At 41.8% G+C, this 27,381-nt stretch overlaps 1 protein-coding gene across 14 annotated transcripts in view; it reads right to left on the minus strand.

Moving 5' to 3' along the window:
- The window catches only part of ryr2a (ryanodine receptor 2a (cardiac)), a 171,749-nt gene that overhangs the window by 64,608 nt on the left and 79,760 nt on the right, over window positions 1-27,381 (minus strand). For 6 of the 14 annotated variants that reach the window (XM_030399263.1, XM_030399252.1, XM_030399258.1 and 3 more), the window contains 37 exons: window positions 26,702-26,894; window positions 25,105-25,309; window positions 24,675-24,779; window positions 23,020-23,123; window positions 22,727-22,810; window positions 22,323-22,482; window positions 19,100-19,247; window positions 18,816-18,919; window positions 18,477-18,581; window positions 18,187-18,361; window positions 17,399-17,607; window positions 16,991-17,164; window positions 16,498-16,643; window positions 16,239-16,353; window positions 15,684-15,844; window positions 15,387-15,546; window positions 14,221-14,307; window positions 13,540-13,671; window positions 13,221-13,315; window positions 12,902-13,077; window positions 9,808-10,472; window positions 8,386-8,586; window positions 8,029-8,134; window positions 7,806-7,949; window positions 7,374-7,501; window positions 6,354-6,499; window positions 5,969-6,083; window positions 5,470-5,602; window positions 5,031-5,134; window positions 4,270-4,405; window positions 3,949-4,135; window positions 3,573-3,684; window positions 3,325-3,445; window positions 3,023-3,192; window positions 2,150-2,370; window positions 609-699; window positions 106-246 (listed from right to left, as the gene is read on the minus strand). In XM_030399263.1, the coding sequence (XP_030255123.1) occupies window positions 106-246; window positions 609-699; window positions 2,150-2,370; window positions 3,023-3,192; window positions 3,325-3,445; window positions 3,573-3,684; window positions 3,949-4,135; window positions 4,270-4,405; window positions 5,031-5,134; window positions 5,470-5,602; window positions 5,969-6,083; window positions 6,354-6,499; window positions 7,374-7,501; window positions 7,806-7,949; window positions 8,029-8,134; window positions 8,386-8,586; window positions 9,808-10,472; window positions 12,902-13,077; window positions 13,221-13,315; window positions 13,540-13,671; window positions 14,221-14,307; window positions 15,387-15,546; window positions 15,684-15,844; window positions 16,239-16,353; window positions 16,498-16,643; window positions 16,991-17,164; window positions 17,399-17,607; window positions 18,187-18,361; window positions 18,477-18,581; window positions 18,816-18,919; window positions 19,100-19,247; window positions 22,323-22,482; window positions 22,727-22,810; window positions 23,020-23,123; window positions 24,675-24,779; window positions 25,105-25,309; window positions 26,702-26,894 (5,759 nt within the window). The remainder of the gene's footprint in view (window positions 1-105; window positions 247-608; window positions 700-2,149; window positions 2,371-3,022; window positions 3,193-3,324; window positions 3,446-3,572; window positions 3,685-3,948; window positions 4,136-4,269; window positions 4,406-5,030; window positions 5,135-5,469; window positions 5,603-5,968; window positions 6,084-6,353; window positions 6,500-7,373; window positions 7,502-7,805; window positions 7,950-8,028; window positions 8,135-8,385; window positions 8,587-9,807; window positions 10,473-12,901; window positions 13,078-13,220; window positions 13,316-13,539; window positions 13,672-14,220; window positions 14,308-15,386; window positions 15,547-15,683; window positions 15,845-16,238; window positions 16,354-16,497; window positions 16,644-16,990; window positions 17,165-17,398; window positions 17,608-18,186; window positions 18,362-18,476; window positions 18,582-18,815; window positions 18,920-19,099; window positions 19,248-22,322; window positions 22,483-22,726; window positions 22,811-23,019; window positions 23,124-24,674; window positions 24,780-25,104; window positions 25,310-26,701; window positions 26,895-27,381) is intronic. The other 8 variants (XM_030399264.1, XM_030399265.1, XM_030399253.1 and 5 more) reach the window with 4 other exon arrangements.

Genomic DNA, 27,381 nt, shown 5'->3' on the forward strand with positions numbered 1-27,381 from the left:
ATAGTGTGGTGTTCAACAAACACCATTGCCAGGGAAATCTACAGGGGAAAATTGTTAACAGAAGATGTTGTGTCTTAAAGTTTTATTCAGGTTATTGAGTCTTACCTTGCGTGACAGAGCATCAAATATTCCCCAGAACAGTTTCCTGGAGAGATGAAGCTCTTCATCTGACGCGGCTCCGAAGTTTCCCCAGCCTCCAGCCAGGCAGTAATACTTCCAACAGCGCTCATAGTGATTGGTCAACAGCTGGGAAAAGTAAAGAGGTCTTTCATTAGCCATCTGCTGGCTTTGAGAATCATTTTCTCTGCCGATGGCACTCCAAGATCAACATATTCTTAGTAAATCTTAAATCGGAGACGCAGATGCGAAGGAAGTACACTCGTAGAAAAAAGCATTGTGCTGTTGACTATGCAATTCAAATGTGTGTATTTTCTGAATGTGTTGTGGACACAATAAACTCACCATGAAACATCACAATTTAATGGTGGCCTGCTGAATAATGCATAATTCACCTTGGAAAAAAGCGTCACCTCTCGGCCAGTGCCTCGGTCTACTTAAACATGTAAAGTGCCTGCACATTCGTTTGAAAAGCACTCCTGAGTTCTCACCTTTAGAGGCATCTTGGTGTGTTCATTAAGCAGAGGAACATCAAAAACCAGCCTCCGCAGCAGATGTTGCATCATGGAAGGCCTCAGCTTACTGCACATGATCAAAAACATTAGTTGGTTATTTCCACTGCCACACAGAAGGGATATTAAAAAAAACTGTAAACAAAACAAGAAAAAATAAATAAATGTAAATAAAACAATGGCATAAAACTGCTTCTGAAGAGAAACTGCTTCAGAAAAATTCATCACAGGAAAATTTAAAGTGAATGAGTTGGGAGTGTCATGATTTGGAGTTTTTGTGTGGAGTTTCCTCGCTTGGTGTGTTTTGTATTTGTCTGTGTGTTTCAGGCATAGGCTAGGCATGTCTTTTCTGTTTCGCACACCTGCAGAGAATCTCATCATCTCAATCTAAAATGCTCTGGTCTGCTCTTCACTCGCTGCCAGATTGTTTTTCGACTCTCTAGTGGTAGATGATACCTTTAAGCCTCTAGTCAATTTTTGTGTGCTTGTACCTTTGCTCTTCAACTGACCTAACCCTGTCTCTCCTTGTCTTGTCCAGTGTGAACATCTCCCTAGAGCTCCAGCCTCACAAGCCACCAGCCTCCACACCTCTGCCCGTCATCTCAGTCCACCCTGCTAACTCTCTGAGCCTGCCTACCCGATCTCCATTCTGTGCCTCATCTTAAACCCAGAGCTGTTGACAGTGAAGCACAGTTGCAATTAGAGGAACAAAAAGCAATGCTCACACAAAACTCTTGGGGGCAGTTTGAAAAAGAAAGTATAGCAGCTATAATAGCACCATTAAATGTGCATTTCTTGAAAAAATGCTATCCACCACCTCTCAAGGTCTGGTTAACAAGCTACATTGCGCTCCTGATATCATAGTGCAAAGATGGTCATACGTGATTCAGAGCGCAATTTGTTCTTTGTTTTGGTCCTGATTGTGATTATCCATGTGGCAATGTATAACACACACCCTATGGCAACATTGGTGCGTGCAGCCTCTGGTAGCCCCTCAAATTTTGCCCCATTTTTGTTTTTTCACTGTTATTTTTTGGCTTTGTTGCTGAAAAACATATTGCCTTTGGCAGAAATATTTTTAACAGCATTGGAAAAGAAAGGACAAGTTTTGGATAAAGAGCAGCAGACTTTGATATGATCACTACCCACAGCATTGTTCGACCATCTAACCTGACCAGCCAGACCACCCGGAGGAGTAAGGGGTCGAGGTGAGTGTCATTCTAATTCGGCTTGGTTAAAGGCTGCTTCTGGCTAATGTCTGGTCACAGGAAAAGGATATGGACAAAAATTAGACGCGGGCTTTCCGAACAACGTGAAATAAGAGGCCACTTCTTTACAGAGACTTGTCTCCACCTCAACATGCTGGATCAAGCTGTTGCATTCGATGGGTGGACCGTGTTCCAGTAAATCCAGTAAACGTCTTACAGCTTGCACGACCCTTCAAGGTGTTACAACAATAATTTACACGGTGCAATTATGATAACTCTAACACATGCATTACTGTTGCAATCCAATCTTACCCACAAACAGCCAGCAGACACTCCTCTATGGCATCCCTCTGGGCTTTGGTGAGGCAGCAGCCTTTGGACAGGCGGTAAACAGTGTGCAGCAGGGAGTCGATCAGTGAGGCGAATGGCTCGGTACCCGCAAACAGGGGAGCACACTTAGTCAAAAGAGGCAACACAGCTGTACACAGGTACCTGTTGAGGGCAAGGGCCATGTCTGTCGCACTGAGAGCAACCTGACACAAACACAGACACAGGAGGAGAAAGGACAGAGAAAATATTATGTTTAAATGGGTTACATGTTACTTGGAAGCACTGAAACATCCAGTAACACAACATCATAATATGTCACACTATATGAAGTTGTTGAGTAAATATGTAAGATAACTATTTACACATCCAGCAGACTTTGAGCAACATAAGCATTGATACGAACTGGTGTTCCTAACCACCCAGTTAAAGGAAGTCCTATAGCTCTGGTTTGGTCTCCACCAACTCCTGAGAAGACTATCTGACTCATTAGCTAATAATTACGCAACAAAGCTCCTCTCAAACTCTGTCAGTCTGAGCAGGTAGTGTACAGTGGGTTTATCAGAGTTTTGTCATTAGAAACAGCTGGCGTCCCATGTGCTGAGGCTCTGCAGCTGACCTGAGCTCGACTCCCGACCTGGGTCCCTTTGCTGCGTGTCACTCCCCCTCTCTCTCTCTCTCTCTCTCCCTGTTTCCTGTCACCCTCTTCAGCTGTACTATCAATAAAGCCATAAAAGGCCAAAAAAATACCTTAAAAAAAAAGAAGAAACAGCTGGCTGAAGCTGCTTGAAACAAAGTGGATGAGTGACTCACAGCTGTTTACTACATAGACACACACACACACACACACACTCTTACAGTGTCCAGAGAGGCAGCAGCTCTCAGGTCCGGTAAGAACCCGACTTCCAGCAGGTGTAACAGGAAATTTTGGTCTTCTATTCCATAGACTCGGTCCAGAAACAGAACCATGGCTGCTTTATGATCTGGACAGAAGCCAGCTGACATGTCTGGCTCCACCACCAACCCATCTATGCATGCACAGGCAAACAAAGAAACACAAGCATAACAAGATTAAAGTTGAGAGAGGACCTGTTTCGAATCAAGATTACTGTTTCATGCATGTCATGCCAGGTGGGGTGGGTAATGATGGGGTTTCTTACCTTTGGCCAGGTTAGGCATGGAGAATGGAATGCTGATGACTCCCACCAGGTCTTCAATGGGAATCAGAGACCTTAGAATGGCTCTGATACGAATCGCTTCACCTTTACCAGCATGGATCAACTGACACAAAAAAGGTTAGGTCAGTGTGTGTGTGTGTGTGTGTGTGTGTGTGTGTGTGTGTGTGTGTGTGTGTGTGTGGTGTGTGTGTGTGTGTGTGTGTGCATACGTGCAATGTAATGTCACTCACATGCATCTCTGGAGCACAGCGGCCCAACAGGTCAATGAGAGCAGCATAGAAGGTCATGATGGCATTTCCCATATGGATGGTATCATCTTCCTCTTCCTCCATCATGTCACTGCTACGCACACACACACACACACATGCAATATCATGTCATAATAAGCTCTTGTCTCACTTGTAAACACTTTTTAATTTTATATCACAGGTTTTCTAAAGGTTAGGAACCTTGCAGGTGTGACAGCAGCCATGTGTGTCGGATAAATGCAGATACAGATAAATAACCAGTCGTAGTGAAGCTGTAAATATAGTGTGATACTTCCCTTAAATCTCATTATCTAATACTATGACATCCATTTAATGAGACGTGATGATGAAGTCTTACAGTGTCTTGCTGCTCTCAGATGTAGGAGAGGGGCCGTCTCTGGACAGATCCTTGGAGATCTTAATGGCCTCCTCCATGGCTGCTAACAAACCATCACCGCCTTCACCCCGAAGGGCGGGGCCAAAACATTCTGGTCGACGAATCAGTAGCCTCACCACTACGTTGGCATTCTCCTCCACACTTTCACCTGGCCACAGAGGAGCAGAGGTGTTCTTGATAACAATAACGCTACATTGTTGGTAAAAATAACAGGTTTGACCAGTAACATAATCCTGATTGAGAAATGGAGATTTGTGAGTTAAAACTGTTAAAAATGTTTACCGTTGCAGAAGACAGCAAAGCGTAGGAAGTCGAGGTAGCGTTCACCCTCCACAGGGTTCCACCCGATGTCAGGGTATCCTTTACGCACCAGCATCACACAGCTCTGCAGCCCACAGCCGGCCAGGTACTGCACCACCTGCCAAGCAGGAAAAATAAGCAAGAAAGATGTTGTATACCCCGCATGATTGCCTTCATAACTTATTTGAAAAATCTATGCACACCGGAATTTATGACAGATTAATTTGTGGGAAGAAAAACCTTCACCATGGGTATATGTATCTGTTCACAGTTATGATATGCCTGTCTAATATGTCTGATGAAAGCTTAACAGACAAAGATTTTCACAAGTTGTAATGTTAAGAAACTTCATCATCGCAGCACTTTACTACTAAGTGTTTCCGTTCTGGTTACCATCAATCACATCACTAACAACACCTGGCCATCGTTTAGCGTAAAGGTAATTTCATTTGAATTGATAGAAGGCTTAATGAGGGTAGCAAAGGAGTCAAGGTAGATTGATGAAGGAAAAAGGGGTCGAGGTAGGTGGATGAAGGAAAAGGGGGGTCAAAGAAAACAAAGAAAACAAGTGATGAATAAATACTGGCTGCTCCCAGCTTTGCAAATGTAAGAAATGTGTAAATTCCTCTGTGTCATGCTGGCATTGGCTGGTGCACATCTGTGTCGAAACAATCTCAAACAAATACATAGACTGTAGATTTTTTTTTTATAATGAATATTGCTGATATGTTTGTAAATGTCACCTTCTCCAGGTCTGGCTCTCTTAAAGCCAGGGCCAATTCATTATTATCCATCACTGATGCAGCAGCCACATCCAGAGGAGTAGAGCCTCTCATGGAAGGAGATGCTGTGGACGGTAGAGTAGGAGTAGAGTGGCAGTGGGAGGAGGAGAGGAGAGGAGAGGAGAGGAGAGGAGAGGAGAGGATAGGAGAGGTTATTAACATAACTCACAGAATTTGAATAAAAACAGAGGTGAGCAGGAAGGAGTGAGCAGAGGTGAATGTGACAGCAACAGTGAATATGACTACATCTAGTTATCTAGCCATTTCATCAATTTGACTTATAATCTTAACTCAAGAAGTCAATGGACAGGCAAAAACACTAAACAAAATTAAAAAAAAACAAAGGAGATTCAGTTTAAGTCATAAACACACATAAACATACACACAAACACACACTCACCGAGGCCAACACTGCTGTTCTCCAGTAGGTAGCTGAGATGGTCAAACATGGCTTTCTGGTTCTGACGGCTGATCCGACAGAAGTAACAGAGAAATCGACAGCAGTTGGCCACCATTTTAGGAAAGGTGATTTCCTACAAAACAGACATCATGGACAGGGTTGTTACACAAAAAACATTCACCATAATCCTTCTCATTTTAAATGTTTAATTGTGGATTAACTTTTAGTACCAATAATGTATTTCAATGTCTTTGCACTCATTTTTGTCTGGAGTTTAAAACATCCGGCTTTAAGAGCATGTGACACCCATTCATTCACAGTATATCTCTATTTTAGGCTGATACTAAAGTTTACACGCTCAGTAATATTTGTTTAACCACATCTGCGCAAACTGTAAAAGAACCACATGTTTGTGATTCATTTAACATGTAACCTTCTCCTGTTTTCTGTGGACACCTTGACATACAGTTTCAATACATAAGCTCTGCATACTTCATACCTTGGAGTCTCCTCCACTGAGCACGTTGACCATGACCTCCATGACTGTCTCGTGCATCCCCAGAGCTCTCATCAAGTTAGGGTGCTGGTAGAAGACCTTGTTGTTCATTATGTCACTGCAGAGGACGAGGAACAAGTTAAAAACTACACTGCAGTTTACTGGTTCCGGTAAAGGAGAATGACATGCGATGCATATACTGTACAGTACATGCAGTATGTAAGGAATATTTCTGAACATATTCATTACATTATGCAATCATGTATTAGATAGTCAATGTCAGATTTCAGTACAGACGTCTTTCCATTTGCCCAGTGCCCAAACAAATCAGCAACGAGAAGTAGAACAAAGACAAACAAATGAGCTCGACAGAATGGTGTGTTCTCACCCCAGCCCTCGGATCATCAGTTTCTCCTCCTCTCGTCCCATACGGACACTCAGCAGAGATCTGATCTGACCCAGAGCAGCCAACAGGTTGATGGTGTCCTCGATCGACACTGAGTTTATAGTGTAAGTCTTAGGAAGAGCACGCACCTGGACAGACAGAGACAGGTTCATAATGCTTAAAATGCTTCAACACACGAGAAGTTTTAGAGATGGTGTACCAGAGAAAATCATAGTCAAGGAGAATTCAGTAATCATTTACATTGAATTATATAGAATTCATAATTGAGGACTAAATAATACAACATAAAATAAAAACCTAGAGGCTCCCTAAGCTCAGTTGGTAGAGCAGGCGTCCCATGTACAGAGGCTTTGTCCTCCCTGCAGTGTACGACCTGAGGACCTTTGCTGCATGTCATCCTCCCTCTCTCTCATCCCATTTCCTGTCACCTGTCATCGCTAAAGCCATAAAGGCAGAATAAAAATAATACAAACTAATTATTACAAATGGAGTGTGGTGGATGTACTGAGGCCTCACAGCCTGAGGAAAGAAACTGCTCTGTAGTCTGCTGGTACTGCAGCAGATACTTCTGTATCTCCAGGCTGCAGCGGAGTGTGGCTACCGTGGGTGTTGTCCATTGTCATGTCTAGAATGGCAATCTTGTTGAATTGAAACAATTGGACTTTCTTGTGATATAAACTGTATTTTCACACTAAATAATTATGATGATAGTATTGTTCCCCGTTTTCAGAGCTAATTTGTTACAGATATATTGAGGAATCTGTATACTTTTTTCATATCAAATAACTTGGCTGTTGCATTTGAATCTACAAACTGTTCGAGGCTTCTATGAACATTCTTGAGGCTGTATATGAGTCACAGATGAGGTAAGGCTGCTTCTACAGCATTTAGCATTAAGCACATCGTAACACTTTGGCCACTGAGGTGCCCAACATCTGTTGTATTCTAATGTGAAAGTCTAAACATGCTCTTTGATGGTATTTCTATTAAAAAGAAACCAACCTGTCCTCCAATTCCATCATACTGGCGGTGCAGCAGGACAAACATGGCTCTCACCAGCTCTGGATCATCAATAACTGACTCCTGTGCCCAGCGAACCATCGTTTCAGAAATCAACTGCTGTAACGTACCTGCAGCGACAGAGAGAGGGAGAGGGACAGAGACAGAGTTACGGGGTGTGGTGTGTCCAGAATCAGAAAACCAGAATCAGTTTGTTATATATTTTTCACTTAACTGCAATGTAAGGGAGGGGCAAACTGGCCCCAAGAAATAGCACAATCTATTGATGTATCGAACCATTGCAATGCCCATGATTTAAGGCATGAAATGTTAGAATTTTTTCAACTGGCCACCATCAGCCCAACAACTGGCAATATCAGATATAGTCTCTGGACAGGTTGACTGTCTGTGTATTAGCTGATGTAGAGGACTTACTGGGTTGCCTGTCTTTTTTCTCCTTTGGTAGGCTGGCCATCTTCTTCTTCAGGTAAGCCACTTTCTCCACCAACGACATGAGACGACCTCGGATGGTAAAGTCACTGTCAACATCTATGCCTCTTTCCTCGTCCAACTCTATACCTGGCAGGATGGAGAATTCAGTACACCATGCATGCTATATGTGTAAAATTAGTGAAGGTGAAGCTGAATGGTACTTTACCACAGTGTCTCATCAGGTCCTCGTGGAAGTCAAGCAGCTGTTCTCGGATGTAATCAGGACAGGGACACTCCTGCTTCTCATCCTTAAAGTTCAGCAGCATGTTGATCTGTAGAAACATATGTGTAATGTGTCCTGTTCATTCAATACTGATAAGAACATGCCCATCTGGTGACTATTTGACTTGGGTTCTGCAAGTGCAGGATGAGCCAAAGCAGTACAGAACAGAAGAGAGTATGATTACAGTTTTTCTACACTACACTGTTATTCTGCACTTTCCCCTACTCCTAGTAGTAAAACCTATTTTTACTGCTCTCTCCGCCAACCTAGCTTTCTTTCTTCTTTCAGCGGTCTTCCTACCTGTTCCTGTGGAGGAGATCGGAACTCTTTGGTCTTCTTGGCGGTGAGGGCTGCAGACATGTTGAGCGCCAGCATCACCTCATTGTAGCGGAACCGCTGGTTGTCTTGGAGACAGGCCACAAAGTCATCGGAGAAGGCCACCACCGCCTCGATACGATGGCGCACCTGGCAGTCACACAGGTACTGCAGCACATGGCACATCTACACACACACACACACACACACACACAGATAAGACACATACAATCATATATAATTTTGAGTCAACGAGATGTTATGACAAACAAATGGGATGATTAAGAAAAACAGTGTGGTAAGGTTTTACTACACAGTGCACCCTTCTCTTATGAATCTTTTGTGTCACTGTCATTGCAGTTTCCTTGCAGATTCAAGAATTGCTTAGGAATTTTTAAAACCTTAAGGCAAAAAAAATGAATGCCAATGTAACTATACACTTGTTTGTGCGACTATTCCATAATTGGGGCTAATTGCTCTCAATGCATCATCCGTATCTTCTAGTTCCAATTGTGGATTTTAAAACATCTGGGCAGTCTTTCATTATTCCATTATACTTTTACATTTGTGAGCAGTGTTACCTTCTACCTAAAATTGATTGAATTGATTGAGGTTTTGCTTTAATCCATCTGAATTCCCTGTAAATATTTGTGAATGGCAATAAAGTCAAGACAAAACAAAAAAAACAAAAAAACAATCTATTTATAATAATTGCTACAGTTATTGTTGTTGGTATGGACGGCCCTTTAGGGAGCACATGTAATGTTTAGCAGCTTGTCTGCAGCTAAATTAACTTACCTCTCTTCTGCATACATGGTTCAATCTCTGAAATCCAAAGCTCGTTTGTCATTCGTCAAGTTGATGAAATGTTTTAGTATGACACACACAAAACCAATCTTGCTCCTCTGGTGTTTTGGTACCACATCAGTGTTTTGTACAAACAAACTTTCCATTTGTTTTCTTGTTGGACTGAACTCAGGGAAGCTTTCCTATACTTTTCAGTCTGTATTAGTGGGATCATCTGGCACATGAGACAATGAGATTCCTCTATTGTTTTTGCACTGTTGTTTGTCGTGGTAATTGTTGATTTCAAATGGTAACGCCCATACTGTCCTGGTGTGTGGATGTTTGGAGACGAACCAGATGCTGGGTTATTTCTAACTGTAATTTAATGTTGTCTGCATGACATACCCTTCTACAGTGAGTTTTCTGTTACTTTAAGAAGAGCTTTGTTATCTTTAAATAAGATGGGGGGGAAAAAATGTTGAACTACAATGAATTCCACAATATTCGCTAACGTCTAACAAAAGAAAACACAGACAGAAATCAGTGACACACTACATATATGCCAAATATGCCACTGATCTGACATAGTAAAACAAACTAAGAGAGTTTACTGAGTGTCACCTGGAGTTTTACAGGTTCTGGTAGCTTCATCTGTAGCAGTCCTTCTTTAGGCATGGCCCTCCCTCCATCCTCTCCTCTTCCTTCAGCCTCCAACACATTCACCACCTCTAGCTCATGTGATACATGTGTGTCCTCCTGCCCTTCTCGTCTTTCAGAGAACACAGACGGTTCAATCAGTCTGAGGATGTTCTTCAGATCTCCATTTTGGAAAACTCCCATGATTAGCAAGGTGTAGAACAGTTTGATGAGGGGGACGAAGAGAAACTCAGTGCTGCCGCCTATTGGATCCCGTACATGCATGCTTCCCTCCCGCACAGCCTCTGTTAGCATCTCGATGGTTTTCATTTTCAGTATTTCCAAGGGGAATTCAGGGCTGTACTGGAAACAGTCTCCTGATCCTGAACCGTTGTTTCCGTTATTACGATACATCGGTCCGCTCCCACAGACAAAACTCGGGGATGAGAAGTGCATTCTGGGCCTCAGGGAAGTGCTGAGGCCAATGCCTGGTAGGCCGTGTTTCTTCTTCTCATCTGGAAACAGGGTGATGCTCTTGGTTTCGCCTGTCATGGGAACAATGTACTCGTTGTTCATCATGAGGCGAGCCGTGGCGTAGCTGCTCAGGTGGATGTCGATGAGGAGGTCATAGTAGCCTGCACGAAGCAAACCTGTGGGTGAGAGACGGACATCCAAAAAGCTGTTAACATTCGACTAAAACCCTGAAACACACCATTTACTGTTGAGGTCGGAAATGTACATACACGTATTATTTGGGAGCATTGCCTTTGAAACATTTAACATTTCAGTTGGCCTTCCACTAGCTTCTCACAAAAGGTTGTCCGATTTTTGGCCCATTCTCCTGACAAAACTAATGTTACCGAGCCAGGTGTGTAGCCTGCCATGCTGGCACACAAACATTTTTTTTAAAATTTGGTTTGAGGTCAGGGCTTTGAGATGGTCAGTTCTGTCAGTACAGCTTTTTCACACCCTAAGACCGACAGGTGTGTAGGATAAGACAGAGAGCCGACAAAATCAGGAAAAGCACACTGTCCACTTCCCTTACAATCAAGTTTAATGACAACAATGTTTCGGTACTCAGATCTTCATTAGGTTATCTTACAAGACAGTGGGGGAGCCTGTCTTAAGTAGGGTTGTGGACTCATGTGGACCAAACAGGCAACATCGCAGACCGACATCCATCAAAATCCCATCGAATAAGTAAATCACATCAAAGATTATAGCACAGGCCACCTCATGACGTCACATTAATAAGTGATAAATCATCCAGGCCACTAAGAAGCATGGTCTATTATTTAAAAGGGTAAATCTTCACAATAACATTTAAAAAACAACAGGAATTTCATAGAACAGAATCGGCTGGAACTTATATCTTTTAGAGCCTGTTCCTTGAAAAAATAGAAAATCTTAAAATTTCTCGTCCTGAGCACATTTGGCAACAATTTTGCGAGGGATCAATTGGAAGTCTCATTTGCAACCAAGGCTCCTAGCTTCTATAACCTCCTAGCTGATGTCTTGAGATGTCGCTTTAGTATATTTACATAATTTTCTTCCTCTCTGTTCTCAAAACATAATGATGTTCATATTGGTCAAGCAGGTCAGTTTTTCATAAGACCAGAGGACATTGCTCCAAAAAGTAAGATCTTTGTCCCCATGTGTAATAGCAGACAGTGGTCTGGCATTTCTAATGGCAGTTCTCCAGCAATGGCTTCTTTCTTGCTGTGCAGCTTTCAGATTAAGTCAATATAGAATTCCTTTACAGTGGATATCTATACAAGGGATAGACCAATTTTTAGTCTGGCCTGTTTTCGGAGCCGATATTCAGAATTTGTCACCACTAAAAAGAAGGTTTTTGGATAACTCACATTAGCAGTAGCACCTTTGGCGCCACGCCGTCATGGCAGACAAAAAGTGTCGATCCCCGAGTGCGACCTAACAGGTAGGAAGTCCACCGTTACTCTCCTGCCTGTTAGGTCGTACTCGGGGATCATCATTTTTTGTATGCCTTGACAGCGGCGCGCCGGAGATCCAGCTCCAAAGGTGAGTAGTTCAAAAACCTTCTTTTTAGTAAACTCTGCGTACACAAATAATGTTTTGTGTTCATGTGTAGAGACCCTGGTGATACTACGAGCAAAGTTTCATGTTGTGTCGAGCCTTCTAAGTGTTTTAAAAATAGCGATTTTGATGCTAGTGTACAAGTGCCCCTGCAACCCATTGAAAATTAGCTTGCCCGAAAATGAAACTACGTTAATCTTAAAAGTGCCTCTTTCGTCGTAATTATGCATTTACACGAAGGTTTGACTCATATTCAATCACAAATAAAGCCTTGGTTGCTTTTTGGTGAGAGTTTCACTTAGTTGTACCTAGTTAGGTTCCATCCTTGATTTTTCTAAATTTTGACACCAAGTTTTTCATTTTTACTTCAAATGTATAACAGTTTTAAATTTAGATTATCGGTCTCCTTGATTACATATATCTATGATCTGTATCGGCCCTGAAAAAACAATATTGGTCAATCCCTAACCTACATTATACTTTTACACAAGTTTCCTTCAGCAGTTTCACTGTCTTTTGCTGTTGCTGTAGGACTGATTTATAGTTTTTGCACCAAAGTATGTTCATCTCTAGGCAGAATGTGTCTCCTTCCTGAACAGTAGGATGGCTGTGTGGTCCTGTGGGGTTAATAATTGCATACTACTGTTTGCACAGATGAACAAGATACATTCAGGCATTTAGAAATTACTCCCAAATCTGAACCAGACTGTTTTTTTTTTTCTGAGGCCATGGGTTCACCTCCAGTTCCTCTAACTTAAATGATGCCAATTAGCCACAGAATCTTCAAAAGCTATGACAACCATTTCCTCTGTTTGAGTAATGCTTGTTAAACACACAATGGTTAACTGGTTAAAATGTGTGAAATAATACATTTCAAAAAAAGAAATTCACAGACTGAGTCATTGCTGGTGTGGGATTCTGATACTTAACAAAAAGAAAATTAGAAAGTAATTCCAACCATATCCTTTAAGAACACAGCTTATCACTTTTGCCTGGCCTCTACTTCATACAACGTAAGAGTTACCTGGCATGTACTTATTCTCTATAGCCAGCAGGAGTTGTGACTCGTCTACATGGGAGCAGAGGGCATGAGCCACTCGATTGTTTCCCAGAGCACAGATTGCGGAGTACAGTCTGAGGGTATGGTAGTGAAACTTTAATAGGTCCTTCTGCTCTGACAGCTCCAGGATATCCACAGACCTAAACAACACACAGAGAGATACTGCATGAGAAACAAGAGAGGAGAAGGAGGAATTGCTCTGTGTGTGTGTGTGTGTGTGTGTGTGTGTGTGTGTGTGTGTGTGTGTGTGTGTGTGTGTGTGTGTGTGTATTGGTACTAAAACCTGTTCTCCTCAGGTATGTGCAGAGACATGAACTGCAGAGGTCTGTTACACTGGACCAGCCAGCCATGCCTGTCATTCACTCTGGATGCTGACACCTGAACAAGAAAATGACATTAAGGATCAATTTAAGACAGAAGCTGGCTAAACTGTAACAGTCTGTACAATCGTTATATTTCTTTTCAGTACTGTCAGCCCTTGCGTCCCTACATTTCCAGAAAAACAATATATTTCTCTGTTGTCAACCAAAATCAGCTATAAAAAAGCCCCCCAAAAATGGCCAGTAATTGCAAGCCAAATATAAATAGTTAGGATGTGTTACCTTGAGGAAGTGATTTGGAACTCGACTCCATAAAACAGGAGTGAGAAACTGGACATGCAGTCGTGGAGGACACTGAGGAACTGGGTTCTTCCTCTCACTCTTGAACAGACCAGCTGACAGAGGCATCACATTCTGAAAGGAAACAGGTTAACAATGATACCTCATCACATAAGACAAAGCTGAACTGACCAACAAGGACACTGTGTTACATAAAGTGTCGCATACAGTGGACGCAACTTAAGAGACTGAAGGGTGTGGTCATGAGATAAAAGTATTATCCCAATGTTTTCAAAAATGCTCACTTTTAATTTTGAGTATTTTGCTCAGTGTAGTCGGAGGATTTAAGACGGATCCCCTGAACTCATTCTCTTTGTTAATTCTATTGATTGCAAGCTCCCTCTTCTGGTGAAGAATGTCATTCAACAGACATGAGACCAGTAGGATGTCACGAAGCCCAAATAGGAAATTTGTTATAGTGGGATTTTAATACCAAGTCTCAACAAACAAATCAGGCAATTAAAATTCTATCCACCACTAGAGGGCTGATCTTATGCAGCAGTAACAGGAAATGTAGTGCTCCTCAGCACTGAGGTCAGAATTCAGGAGGACAGCTAAAACAGCACCACAGTTGTTGTTTTTTCTGATGATGAAGCTGTATGTGTGTTTGTGTGTCACTCTCACCTTTATACGCCCCAGTTCAAACTGGAAGACATTGGGGCTTGTGGCCTTGGCAAAGACTGCTGGGAACAGCTTAGTGCTGGGCTCCACCTGTGGAGAGGACAGAGTGCTTAGCTATGTACAAAAACATAATCAGAATTATTTACACCTGTTTTGCAGTCAAAAATCGGATTAAAAAATGCTTAATGACTTGATGTATATCTATGTACCTCATTAATTGGAGGTCAAATAGAGAGACAGACTTGGTAACAGTAACTTCGAAGCCAAGAACAGACAGGGTTTTGTTAGCAGTGCTGTTTAAGATTATTGACCACAAAAGTTAAATAGCTACCTTAAAACACTCTCCCCCAGTTTATGTTTGTTACACGTTCAACAAGACAAGTTGTAAATAAAGTCTGTTTATGTTTGGAGAGAAGACAGACACAGTAGCTAGAAAGCTCATGTGTCTCGTTGTCATGTCTCAGCCTAGAGTGTCAACAGGTGTTGGGGAGTACTATTGCATATGTTAAAAAGCTGCAGGTAGTTTGATAAATGGCCTCCAGTGATGTCACTCAGTGGATACGTTGCATTTTGGGTAATGTAGGCACCAGGTTTTGAAAAGCAGTCCACGGCACTCCTATATCACTGTTGGACTCACTGTGGATCCAACAGCAGGATAAACGATACAGTAGGACCAGAGATACCGCCGTTTTTTATTCCACAAATTCTTCTTCCTTTTAAAACCCGGAGCCTACATTACCCACAATGCAACTTAGTCACTGAATGCATCATTGGAGGCAATTTATCAGAATAAATGGAGTTTCCCCTGAAGTTTTAAACTACTTTTCTCACACATGCAGTAGTACTCCCCAAGACCTGTAAACCCACTTTAATGTGTAATACTTTAACTAGTGTCATTATCAGCCAATGGGGTCACTGCTTTATGCAAATCCATCTTGAAATTAAATGATTTAATTGGTTACATGAACAGAACTTCTCTGCATATGTATACAGCCAGCTGCATTCTGACTGGTTATGCAAATGAATGCAGTTTAGTTGCAGTCAGACTTTGATGTATGAAGTAAGATAAAAGGTGCCACAGATTTGATGCGACAAGGGAGAAGAAGAAAGAGGCAGGAATTGCAGAGGAGGACCTTTCAAAAACCTGTAACATCATATTTAATATTTACCTGGTAGTATGTGCTGAGCTCTTTGCCATTTGCTGTGAAGGTCAGCAGTCCATTTGTTGTGTCAACCAGACAGCCGATCTCTAAACCGTTATTGTTCCTCCCCTGACCAGGACTGCTGCTTTCTCCAGCCCACACCATGTAACAGTTGCTGCGCTTTATGCTTAAGAACACACAGACAAACCATGTAACTGAAAACACGTGATCTAGTCCTTAGCTGGAATGATCCCTGCTCAACATAAAATCATACAAATGTAAGATTTAATCCCAGGATATAGGTTTGGTTGCAAGTTGACTCACCTCTCATGAACTTTGCCCTTTTCGTCTCCCAGGGTGACAGTGACAGTTCGGACATTGTGCAGATCGAAGCCTGGGTCGTGCTGATGGAAGTCAGAGGTTACCCAGCCCACCCAAACACTGCTCGGCTCCTGACCAGGGAAGATCCGCACTGAGTAGTAGTGCTGCACAGAAAGAGGTGCAGACAAGACAAGTTTAATGGCACCGAGCTTTATCACAGTGAGGCACAAGGGCTTCACATCACTTGTATTATGAAACACTAAATCAATACATGAAAGTCAGAACACTTGAATATTTGTATCAGGTGCAGTGGTTTTGCTACAATAACAGAAAGCTAAATGACAATTGAAAACAAAATACATTAATATTTTGAATTAACAAATATACTAAAGTGTAACATTTTCCTGTATATAACATTCATAATTTATTACTTTCAAATCCATTTTGTGCATTTTGAGCCTTCCTCGCTCTCTTGAGAAGAGTGAGCTACTTGTCGTCAAAATCACGTGTTTTGCAAGTCAGTGTTCTGTTCAGTTGATGACAGATGTGTTGTCTTACAGTCGAGGCTTGCATGAGGAATTCGTATTCCTCTCTGTCATCAGCCATCACCTCCTCTGACAGACGAGCAGATGATGGACAGCTGTTGTCTGGCTTGTTTCTCTTTAACGTGAACCTGGTAGGTCAGATGGTTTATAAAGGTTAAAAATAGTGACACAATGACAGAAGGGTAGGGTACACATGTTGGATATGGAAGGCAGATTTAAAAACAAACAAAGAAATAAACTTCACCATTCATATGAGGAATTGGAGAGTTTACCGTTGCTTGAGCTTGGAGGACTTCTCCTGGTTGTAATCTTTGTGATTGTTAAATTCGTCTCTCTCAGGTCCATTTGGACCGTTGTGACCATGAGAAGTCTTCATCAGGACCTCAAAGTCTGACACAGTTTCAAAGTCCTCCAGCTCCTACAGAAACAGACAGTGAACACACCACACATAATCTTATACCCAACTCCACCCTTTACTCTTGCAAGTAAATGTGAGCAGTAATGGCAGTATGGTGAGCTTTCTTTAATAGTTCCATGAACAATGTAAAACAGCTGAAAAAGGCACAGAGATGTACATTATGCAGCGCGAAGATCATGTGGAGCAGCAGAATATAAACATATTCTATTAAGGCAGCTGAGGAAACCACTGATTGCATTTGAGAGTGTGTTACACGCAAACTGTCTGTCTGTCAATGTCAACACGCCTATCTGTCTGTCATATACATTGATGTGTTAAGTTGACATTGATGGTTGTGGTACTGTTACCCTCTTTGGTGAGAAGAGGCTTTCAGGTGTGGATCTGGAGAAGGAATCCAAACACTCTATGGGCATGCTCAGTCTGTAGAAGGTGATGTCAGTGTAACTGTTCTGTGAACCAAATGACCTCTGGGTGACCCTTAGGCACGGACACGACTCCACTGTGCCATCTATTCTTGTCACCTGAAAAAAGGAGGGGAAAAAAAAAAAAAAACATTAGTTCTGTCTGTACTGTTAGAATCACATACTAGGAGTTAATTGAACAGTTTATGTACAGTGTGTCTGAAGGGATAACATTTCAGTCCAGATCTCAGCCCAGTGTCATTGAAAGCTCTACCAACAATCTACAGCAAATGCAGTTTCGAACAGGTGCTAGCGACATGGTCCTAGGTGTGCACTACAGGCGTCTTTCCACACCTCTATGTGCTGGTGGTTGGTGGGGACAGGTACAAACTGAGGCAGCCTCTTGCTGAGCCACATTGTGACTTCCCGGTTCATGTTGACAGCGAATGGCTCATAGCCTTCCTGCAGGCCACAGATGGTGAAGAACTTTAGAGTGCTGACGTCTTTACCGAAGTTCATCCTCCCCACCTGACACACACCCAGACTGCACACTGGAATAAAACCTGGAGATGGCCAGAAGAAAACAATTGCTGAGATTAAGATTTTCATACATTTGTACCTGTAATGCTCAGCAGCCAGGAAACATTTTGTGGACCACTAATTAAATACAATATTAACCTTGTTAGCTGAGAAACTAAAGTGATTAAATGTTATAAAACACTCATTAACAATTCCATACAGCTTACCGTAGGCAGGGCCAATATCTCTTAATCTTTGAAAATGTTCAGAGACTTAAAATATAAGATAAATATTGTATCGTGGACTATAAATTTTGATGATGTCATGCCATGAGTTTTTGGTATTGTTACATCCCTAGAAATAACTATATGCACACTTACAATAATGGATGCATGTATGAAAAGATAAGACTGATACAAAACTACTAAGCTTGTACACTATAGATAACAAGCAGGTAGTGATTTGCTTGTTCTATAATTGGCATGTTTGAAGGGAGGATTCAAACAGTTCTTCAGCACGATTGGGATCCTTTGAATGATTTACGTTGTTGCCTTGCTGCTAGTCTAGGCTACAAAGCAGTGTAAAAATATGTATACATTTTAATAGATGAACAAAGCTCTGACCTCCAAAAACTTCAAAGTCCTTGAAGGCTAGCTCAGACCCAGAGTCATCCAGCAGCACTTCTCCATTAAGTGTAAACATCATGGTGTGCTCGTTCAGATCCACCATGCAGCCAACAACATCCCCCGTCTGCCAGGCACGCCCAAAGTGCTCGTTACCCTGGTGCCAGCGCTGGACCTGTGGAAAACAACATTCTCAATTTCCGACTAATTTGAACAATAATTAAACAGTTCCACTGCAGTGCCATGAAACTGGACAGATGTATGTGTAGGGCAAATGAAAATGCAGCCACCTTGAAGCCGTCAAAGACAAAGGCCTGGTCATCAGATCCCAGCTCCTGGTCTGGGAGGCAACCTGGCCTGGCCCAGCCCACCCGCATCTCTCCTGCTGTTAATACCTAGAGGAACAGGAAGCAAGAACAGGTTCATGTCCAGTTTAAAAACTGTAAAACAGTGAAAATGAAAAGTGCAATTGACAATAAAAAGCAGGCAAGTTACATCTAAATAGTCTGGATGAAGTTTACTTAAGAGTTATTTTTTCTACAAAATAAGCCATCGCAGTAAGCTTTAAATCTACCAACAGCTGATACATTTCAGGACAATACTTTCATATACTTTATATCTCTTCTTACCTCCAGCTCAAAGTACCACTTCCCTGCATTAACACAGTAGGTTTTCTCTGCTCTGAAAATGCGGAACCTCTCAGCAGACATGTTGCTGAGGTCAGATTGAGCTGCTGGGTGACAGGGAGGGAGAGGGAGGGAAAGGAACCAATCTGTTTAGCAATCTGACGGATATACAGTAGACATAATTTCTGTCATTCTTTGTATAATTGAGGTAGTCATTTTGCCCATGAAAATCATTAATAAAGATGAGCCCTTGAATAAAGTGGTAGGATGAAGAGTAGGTTTTGTACCATGGTCCTGGTCAGGAGCTTCGAGGTTGTATCCATATCCCAGCAGAGTCCTGACGGCCTCTCTCAGACTGTCTTTGTTGGACTTCTTGGTTCTCTCATCCAGTAAGACGTAGGGGACCAGGCGAGGGTTTCTACGATTCTTCACATCCTGAAGAAGAAGAAAATTCAACTAAGACATTTGTTTTTTATGTGTAGGAATATAAATGTTTCCAGTGAGCCGACTGGTTGAATTGGGCAAAGTGTTCCATATCCAGCATTATCCCATGAGTGTCTCAGAGAACTGCCAGAAGGTGATATTGTCTTTAAGGAAAACTGAGAGACAACGTAACACCCAGGGTTGCTGGTTCAAGGATATTTTTTCTCGACTACATACAGTTGTGACGCTAAATCTGACCAAATCTGCTCACAGATGGATGCATAGACACCTGATCAAGCACTATAAACTGCTTCTGTGTTGGTTCCTGTTACAATAGGTGTCTCCAGAACCACATTTTGCCATGATCACATGCACACACGGCCCTCTTTTACTGACCCTAGGTAAGTCCTCGACGGGCTACAAGATGTGGCATATGGCCTTTTACATTGTGAGAAGCAGGAACTGGAAAAGACCAAGTGGATGCATCAGAAGAGATATTCATTCAGTCTAAACTTTCTTTATTTTAATCTGACTTAACTGAGGTATAAGGGTTAAAACAGCTTCAGGGAACTTTAATTCTGTGTTGATTCTGGCGGTCCCTAAGGACAAAAGCAATGTGAGCACTGCTGCCCCCTGCCTTAAAGATCTTGATCTAGTGTGTGAGAGTATTTGTGAGAGTAGTATTTTTAAAAACTATTTTTCTTTTTTAAACACAGCTGCTGGTTGGAGCATGGTGATAAAGTCCATGTATTACCAACCAATATTGACGATGGTAACTTACCGCAGCTCTTCCACCTGGGGTAGCCTACATGAAGACTACAGCTAACAGATTTGGTTGTTTGGTAACAGTATTTCTGTCACAGTGCTACTGTGGCAGTCTGGTTGTTTTTCTGTTTTCTATGTTGTGTTCTGCCTTTCCCCCCTCCTTTCTCCCTCACCCGCTCCTTTCCCTGTGTGTGTGTGTGTGTGTGTGTGTGTCCCTGTGGGCATGGTGGCAGCAGCAGTAGAGTGGCGCACCTGTCTCTGATCAACTCATCACCCTCCAGCTATATTACCCTGGTCTCACCACTACTTATGTCCCGAATGGTGAATACAACGTGTCGCTCTTTAGTGGTGTCCTGATACTTTGAGTATTTTATGTTTTAGCCTTTGCGCTAATGCCCGTGTCTTTGTTGGCTCCTGCAGAAACCTCCAGTGCCATTCTACTCTGCTTCCTGCTTGCCCGCTCTCCTGAGTTCCTCCACGTCGGCTCCAGTCAACCCTGCCTGCCTTCATATCCAAGTTTCCCTCAATGAGAACTCGTTTGTACAATAAATACTTAACTCACTGACTTCCTGTCTCCGATCTTTGCATGTGGGCCCGAAGAAAACCCCCCACTGTAACAATTTCACGAGTTATCTACATTCCCTAACAATTATATGATTTTGCACATTATCTGACAAAGGGATTAAGAATAACTACTGTACATAGAATATGTATATAATAGGCCTGCACGATGTGAGGACAATCTGCGATGTGCGATAACAGTGTTCAATATTGCGATGACGATAGAACTTGCAATAAATAAACAAATACTGAAGTTTGCATATTATTCACTACACAGTTAATGATGGCTAACGTTAGTTCTGTATTGTTTGTGTAGGTCTTTATGGTTGTATTGCAGGTGGTGATGGAGGTTGGTTGTGTTTCCTCTAGAAGTTGCAACAACTGCTCGGCATGTTTTACACAGTACCTGTGTTTGTAACACGTCGTCTCTCCCGAATCCAAAATAAGTCCGTATAACAGAAGTGCTGTTTCTCTTCCACAAGGTCTTCGTCGACCACTTTTTCATGGCTTTTCTCTCTTCCCTCAGCCATCATTACCTGGCAATCACCACCAAATTGATGCTGATTCGTTTTGTCAGGGTAGCTAACTGCTAGCTGGGGCTTCATCTGATTGGCCCTTGTATCCAGGGCTCCGTCTGATGGCTAAATGTTGCCATGCTCAAGGTGCATGCATGGCAAATGTAAACAAAATGATTTTTCTTATTCATGGCGTGTTAGGCAGTCTTTTGCAATGTGTTTATTGCACATGTTCATATCGCGATGACGATGAAAATTCGATTTATCGGGCAGCCATAGCCAATCTTCTCGTTGATGGTCTTTGCTTATGTAAATCCCATAGTGGCAAAAGTATCAAGAGCAGCTTGCAGGGGCAGCTAATTTCAACTGCTTTATACAGTATACTGCTGGGTAGTATAGTCCATGACACTGCACCGTATTTTAGAATATGATCATGTCGGATGTTTTACATAGAACTTCTTTCTATTAAAAGTAGCTAGTAGTTAATTTGATTTGAAGTGTGCTTAACTTTGCTGCCACCTCAGGGCCTCCCATAGGATTAAAATACACTGTTCACTGCAGCTGTCAAAAATGTAGTGCAATAAAAATGACTATGTCAACAGCTGCACCTGACGATGGTAGCTCCTATAAATCTTGCTGCATTTTTGTTTTTTAAATGTTTTTGTCTCGGCTATATTGCTGAAACAAGTACAATCACGACAGAAATACATTCATGAGCATTGGAGAAGAAAGCATGGGTATTTTCATTAAGATCAGCGAACTATGCGACAATCACATCTTTCGAACCTCCAATCTTCTATGGTGGGATCTTCGTGCACAATGTGTAGCTGCTTCGTACTCTTCTCTGCTTGCCTGTATGCTACCGTCCACTCTCTTGTTGATATTTCAGATACGTCCAATACATGTAATGTTGATATGGACGCTAAAACAGTCATCATTACAGAGAAGTCTGTAGCATCCTAGCCAGGTGATACCCCTTGCCCAGACAATACAGAGTATTTCCAACACGTGTGAACACGTCTGACATGAACAGTCTCCTGTTGTGTGCTGCATGTGTAAACAAGCAATTGTGGGAAATATCAGCTGGGAAGCCATCTATGAGCAGATCAATCAGCCACAACTGTCGAACTGCCCCTCAGCAAGTCACAGTCAGAGATACAGTACAGAAATCAGCAAGTCATGTTGGCACACACACACACACACACAAACAGTTAAGTATCTAACAGTATGTATCACAGTCTCCTACCTGTTGGATGCCATAAGTCCAGCCCTGGCGGATACGGTCACGTGCCCAGACGTTGTGTGCGTTCTCAGCCAGTTTGTCCACCATGGCTTCCTGGGTGGAAGTCAGTTTGATGTGACTCAGGTCCAGAGGAGCAGGTTTATAACCACCCGACAACTCATAGCTGCACAGATAGAGTTAAATCATTAAATCGTTAGCTAGCCAGCTACTCAACAACCCTCATGTATTGATGTCTTTCTGGTCATGTAAACATTATTTTTGTTATGACAAATAGATTATGTCATCACAAGTCACACAGACCCCATAATTGTACCATTACAGTATATCATGTATGTATCACCCTGCATCCTGTCCTTGAGTTGTGGCATTACTTTATCTTTATTATACTGATGATTGCGCAAACTTACGTTGATGACAGTTTCATGCTCTTGACTTTCTCTACTGCATGTTCGTCTGCTAGGCCAACATGGCAACCCAAAGCCAGGAGAGTTCTATGACAAACACACATGACCAAAATCATCATTTAGTGTTCAGGTGTTACACATCAGCCATGCAGTTAGTGACATAACTGCCTAGTGCACAGAAAGACTGCAAATGTACAGTATGAACACAACATGTGTCATCAGTGTGTAATGGTATCACTGATAAATATTTGATCTAAATGTCGTATCCTATGTTGCTCACTGCACTGATGCATTACTTGAGAGTCTCTAGAGACATCTGTAAGTTGTAGCTCCGCTCTTGTTCAGGAAGCTTGGAGAATTCCACTAGACAGGGGTGTTGACGCTTATTATCATCTCGTACCTGTAACACACAACACATACGCACACACAAACACAAACACAATCAAAGGTTGGGACAGTACAGGAGCATGTTACTTGGCACCCTTTCATCTCAGGACACAGAGGACCACAGGACACCTGGGCACAGAACAAGAGATCCGTCAGTCATCAGTTTTTAATTTAACAGGATTCACTACTGACTGTTTGGAAAAAATGATGTGTTGTATTTGAATATACAGCAATGAGTAACAGGTCCAACTCCTGACTGGCCAACAAGTGAGCACTCTCCTGTTGCTATAGCTGTGCAATAGTCAAAATACAACACAGGTGTGTAAGCCTGAGCCAGACTGCATTCCCATTGCAGCTGCATTTGTGACTAAATGAAGCAAAGAGTTAGGATAAATTGAAGTTAGCATTAATCCTTAGCTACTGTGGCAGTTCCAAGAAGTTGTACTGTGCCATGCCAGGATGAAGAGATAAAAGCTGTGTCCGCACCTGGTATCAACATCCATCCCTGATATCACAAAAGGACAGTTCAAGTGTAGAGTAAAACAAAAATGAGTAGTTACTGGTAATGATTGTTGTATTTGCTGAATTATGTGATCTCGGGTTTTGCTGCCAGCAATAAAACTCTACTGTACTTAGTTTTGAAGACTCCTGGTGATTTTGGGGTCATTTTTGAAAACTTTTTGAATAAACAAAGAATGATAAGTCATTACACGACACAAGTACAGTAAGACGCATTGAAGACTTATTTGAGATCCGATCACTCAGAACATATCAAGAGGTGGTCTGTGCCACATGTGACCACGTTCTTTTGTATAGGTACGCATATGTGTCCTGGGCCACACTGAAGGACTGTCTACTTATCTGACATTCTCTGTAAAACAAGCAGAGGAGGATGCAACAATAGGCAGAACGGACTACACACCGTCTGATTTCCATGTGGTTCACTCTAATATAAATGACATGATTGGGCTCTCTAAACCTGCCAATGTTTGCAGCGATGTAACAGTACCCAATATAGGTTATGTCTTTGTCGCCTGTGGAGAAAGTCCCAAGACTCCTTAAAAAAAAAAAAAAAAGATGGATAATCACTCAATTTCAAAGTCTTTTGTATTCTTAATCATTTGGGCCTTCTTATTCAGCAAATTCATATATGAAGAAATGTATATATTTGCGTTATTGTATGCATTTGATCCAGTGATGTTTATTTTCATATAGAATCGGGAAGTGAGATCCAATCACAAGGGGTCACCTGAGATGCATGTCAATTCCAAGTGTGAACTGATGGACTGAGAGCTGTCCACATGTCATTGGATCAGCGCGGATGGTAACACTAGGTGTGAACAGCCTCAAGTTTTCTGTTGTCACAGCCGGTGTAATTTCAAAAGGGTCAAGGCACCATTAAAGAAGATTAGGTACCATAAGTAGCATGCAGCTCAGGTCTTTCTATAACCATGCTTGGCTTCATTAAGTTGTTGGCTAAAGTGACGGCTTTTATCAGATGGCTCAAGTATGAGGCCAACATGTTAAATCACTACAGCAAGTCTGAAATATTTCTGATACTCACTGCACCATAGGTCCAGCCCAGCTCTATTTTGTTCATCACCCACAGTTCATGGATGTTTTCTGCAAGCTTCTCCCTGATCCTCTCCAAATGAGGTGGGAGCACAATCTACACACACAGACACACAAACAGACACACACACAGAGAAAGACAATTTATTTAAATCGCTTAAGCCATCACTCTTCTGTTGCTTGAGTCTGGCTCTGCACTCTTGGCATGCAATTAAATATTCATGGCACCAGAGACATTAAAAAACATTCTGGAAAAGGCCATTTAAATACTTTCATAAAATAAAACATAAATCATTACTATGAAATGATTTATGTTTTATTTCAAAATGGCTTTTGGTGTTTATTCATTCAATATTGAACACTTTGTGACTGTACAAATAAACACTCCTCTAAGCTGGTTATAACCCGACAGTGGTGTGTACCTGGCTGGTGTCCACAGGTGTGGGGGTGAATGCTGCCTGGCTCATGGTGACAGTAGGTCCCAGCAGGTCTCTGGCCGCAGTCTGGTCTTGACTGGGCTCGAGCTTCAGCTTCTCCCGAGGCAACACTGCCTCATAGCAAGGAGCATAACCAGGAGGAGGGAGGAACTTAAACTCCCCATGACGACCACCGAGGAGGAAACGCACCCTGCAGTGTGACAGGTGACAGATGGAGGAATCAAGCAGGAGAGATTATGGTTCATTATGGAAAAATGGATTTAATTTCCCAAATGTCATAGGAAGCAGTCTATTCAGCCAAAAGTCTAGTCAATTAGTTAGCTAGCATTTGACGGTTTTATCGGCATGATTTCAGATTTCAGCTTTCCAGTTAAATTATAGCAGACAAGCATAACCACAATAAAAAACATGGTACTGCACTAAATGCATTTTCTTTTGGTATTTTACTTCCTGTACTCTCAATAATTCTAGTATTTACACCAGGAATAGTCCACACTCTGAGTTAAATGTAATCATTTTTGTGATTATTTGTATGTATGACTAACCAACTGTTTATTTTAACTGGACTGGGTTGAAATTTGTCATAAACATGAATGATTTTCAACATGTATTAATTCAAATACTTGTTGCTGAATGGTTACGGTAATCAAATGATTAACAATTAGTTTTTTTTTAACCTGAACAAAAAATAAAAATAATTGTATTAATGTAGTTCCATCCAATCCAGAAATTATTGAACTGAAAATTATTACTGAAAATTGGCTGCTACAGATCTCACAAGATAAGAATAAAAACGTGAATTTTTAAAACATATTTTGACTTTAGATTTTACCATGAAGAATTATTGAATTCCTGTGAAACCTTGTTATGTTACCTTCAAAGTGTTAAAAGACATATATAAAATTCAAAAACATTGTATCACTCCATCATTTTAAGTTATAGCTTGTAATGACCTTCTCTGTTGCATATTTGATGATGTCATTTTGTTTTCTGTCTCTGGACAAAATATTAATCTTAGTCCCTTAGTTTAATATGCATACATTATTTCAACATTTCAAACTTTTCTGAACTAATTCCTGCACCAAGCCAGTCAACCATTAAAATCCACTTTAAATAGCATATGTAGTACTACATCATCAATCATAGAGCCCAAGTGTGTGTGAGTAGTTTTAAACACACAGTAATTAGACTCATCCCCTGGAACAAGCAGTGAGATTCTCAGAGGAACAACCCACAACACACCTTAACGGTACCATTTGTTATACTTTCTATATTCATATTTATAATTGACCTTTTCCTTATTTTTTGTGAAGATAAATTAATTATTGGTAATTACTGGCAAAATGTAATCTTTAAGCTCAACAGAGACAGTTAATAAAAGTTATTAAGTCTCTCTGCCCTATATGTGACATGCTGTAATTACAGACTTGTTTTAAGACAGTTGTTTCTTTCAGTGTGCATTCACACTAACCTAAATCAAGACCACATGTATTACCTAGTGTGGCTTCTACTACAGAAATGTGAAATAAATACAGTCAGTTATTTTTCTTTTTGTGTGAACTGTTTTCAGTGAGGCACTGACTTGACTCCAGCTGAGAAGCTGGCCACAGGGAAGAAGAGGCCGTCAGAGTTGAAGTTTTCAAACATGCCCTGAACCGGCTGACCGTTGATCCTGAAGGAGATGCTGGGCACACTGAGGTCCAGGCAGCAACTCACCACATCCTCCGCTCTCAGAAGATGCTGATTGGGGGAGTTAACGGTCCGAGCAATGCAGCCTGAGGACACAGTTTTTACATTTACATTGAGGGCATTTAGCAGACGTTTTTGTCAAAAGCGATTTACAGTAAGTACATTTGTCACAAGAGAGAAACCATAACATATAACTGTTGATAGAGTAAAAAGGAAAATAGAAACAACTGTCAAGCCGCAACAATTGCGAGCCGCGACAGGAAGCCAGTGGAGGTCACGGGGGAGGGGGGTCACATGGGGGAATTTGGGTAGATTGTACACGAGGCGCGCTGCAGCGTTCTGGATGTGCTGAAACGATTTAGTCGCAGAGGCTGGGAGTCCAGCCGAGAGGGAATTACAGTACTCCAGGCAGGAGATGACCAGCGTTTGGACAAGGAGTTGTGTCGCATCTTTTGTGAGAAAACACCGGATTCTGCCAATGTTGTAGGGGACAAATCTGCAGGATCAGGCCACGGTGTGATGTTGGAAGCGCAGGACAGTTCGTCGTCAAGGATTACGTCCAGGCGATACCGT

The sequence above is a fragment of the Sparus aurata genome, chromosome 20 (genome assembly GCF_900880675.1).
Source record: "Sparus aurata chromosome 20, fSpaAur1.1, whole genome shotgun sequence".
NCBI classification, from domain to species: domain Eukaryota; kingdom Metazoa; phylum Chordata; class Actinopteri; order Spariformes; family Sparidae; genus Sparus; species Sparus aurata.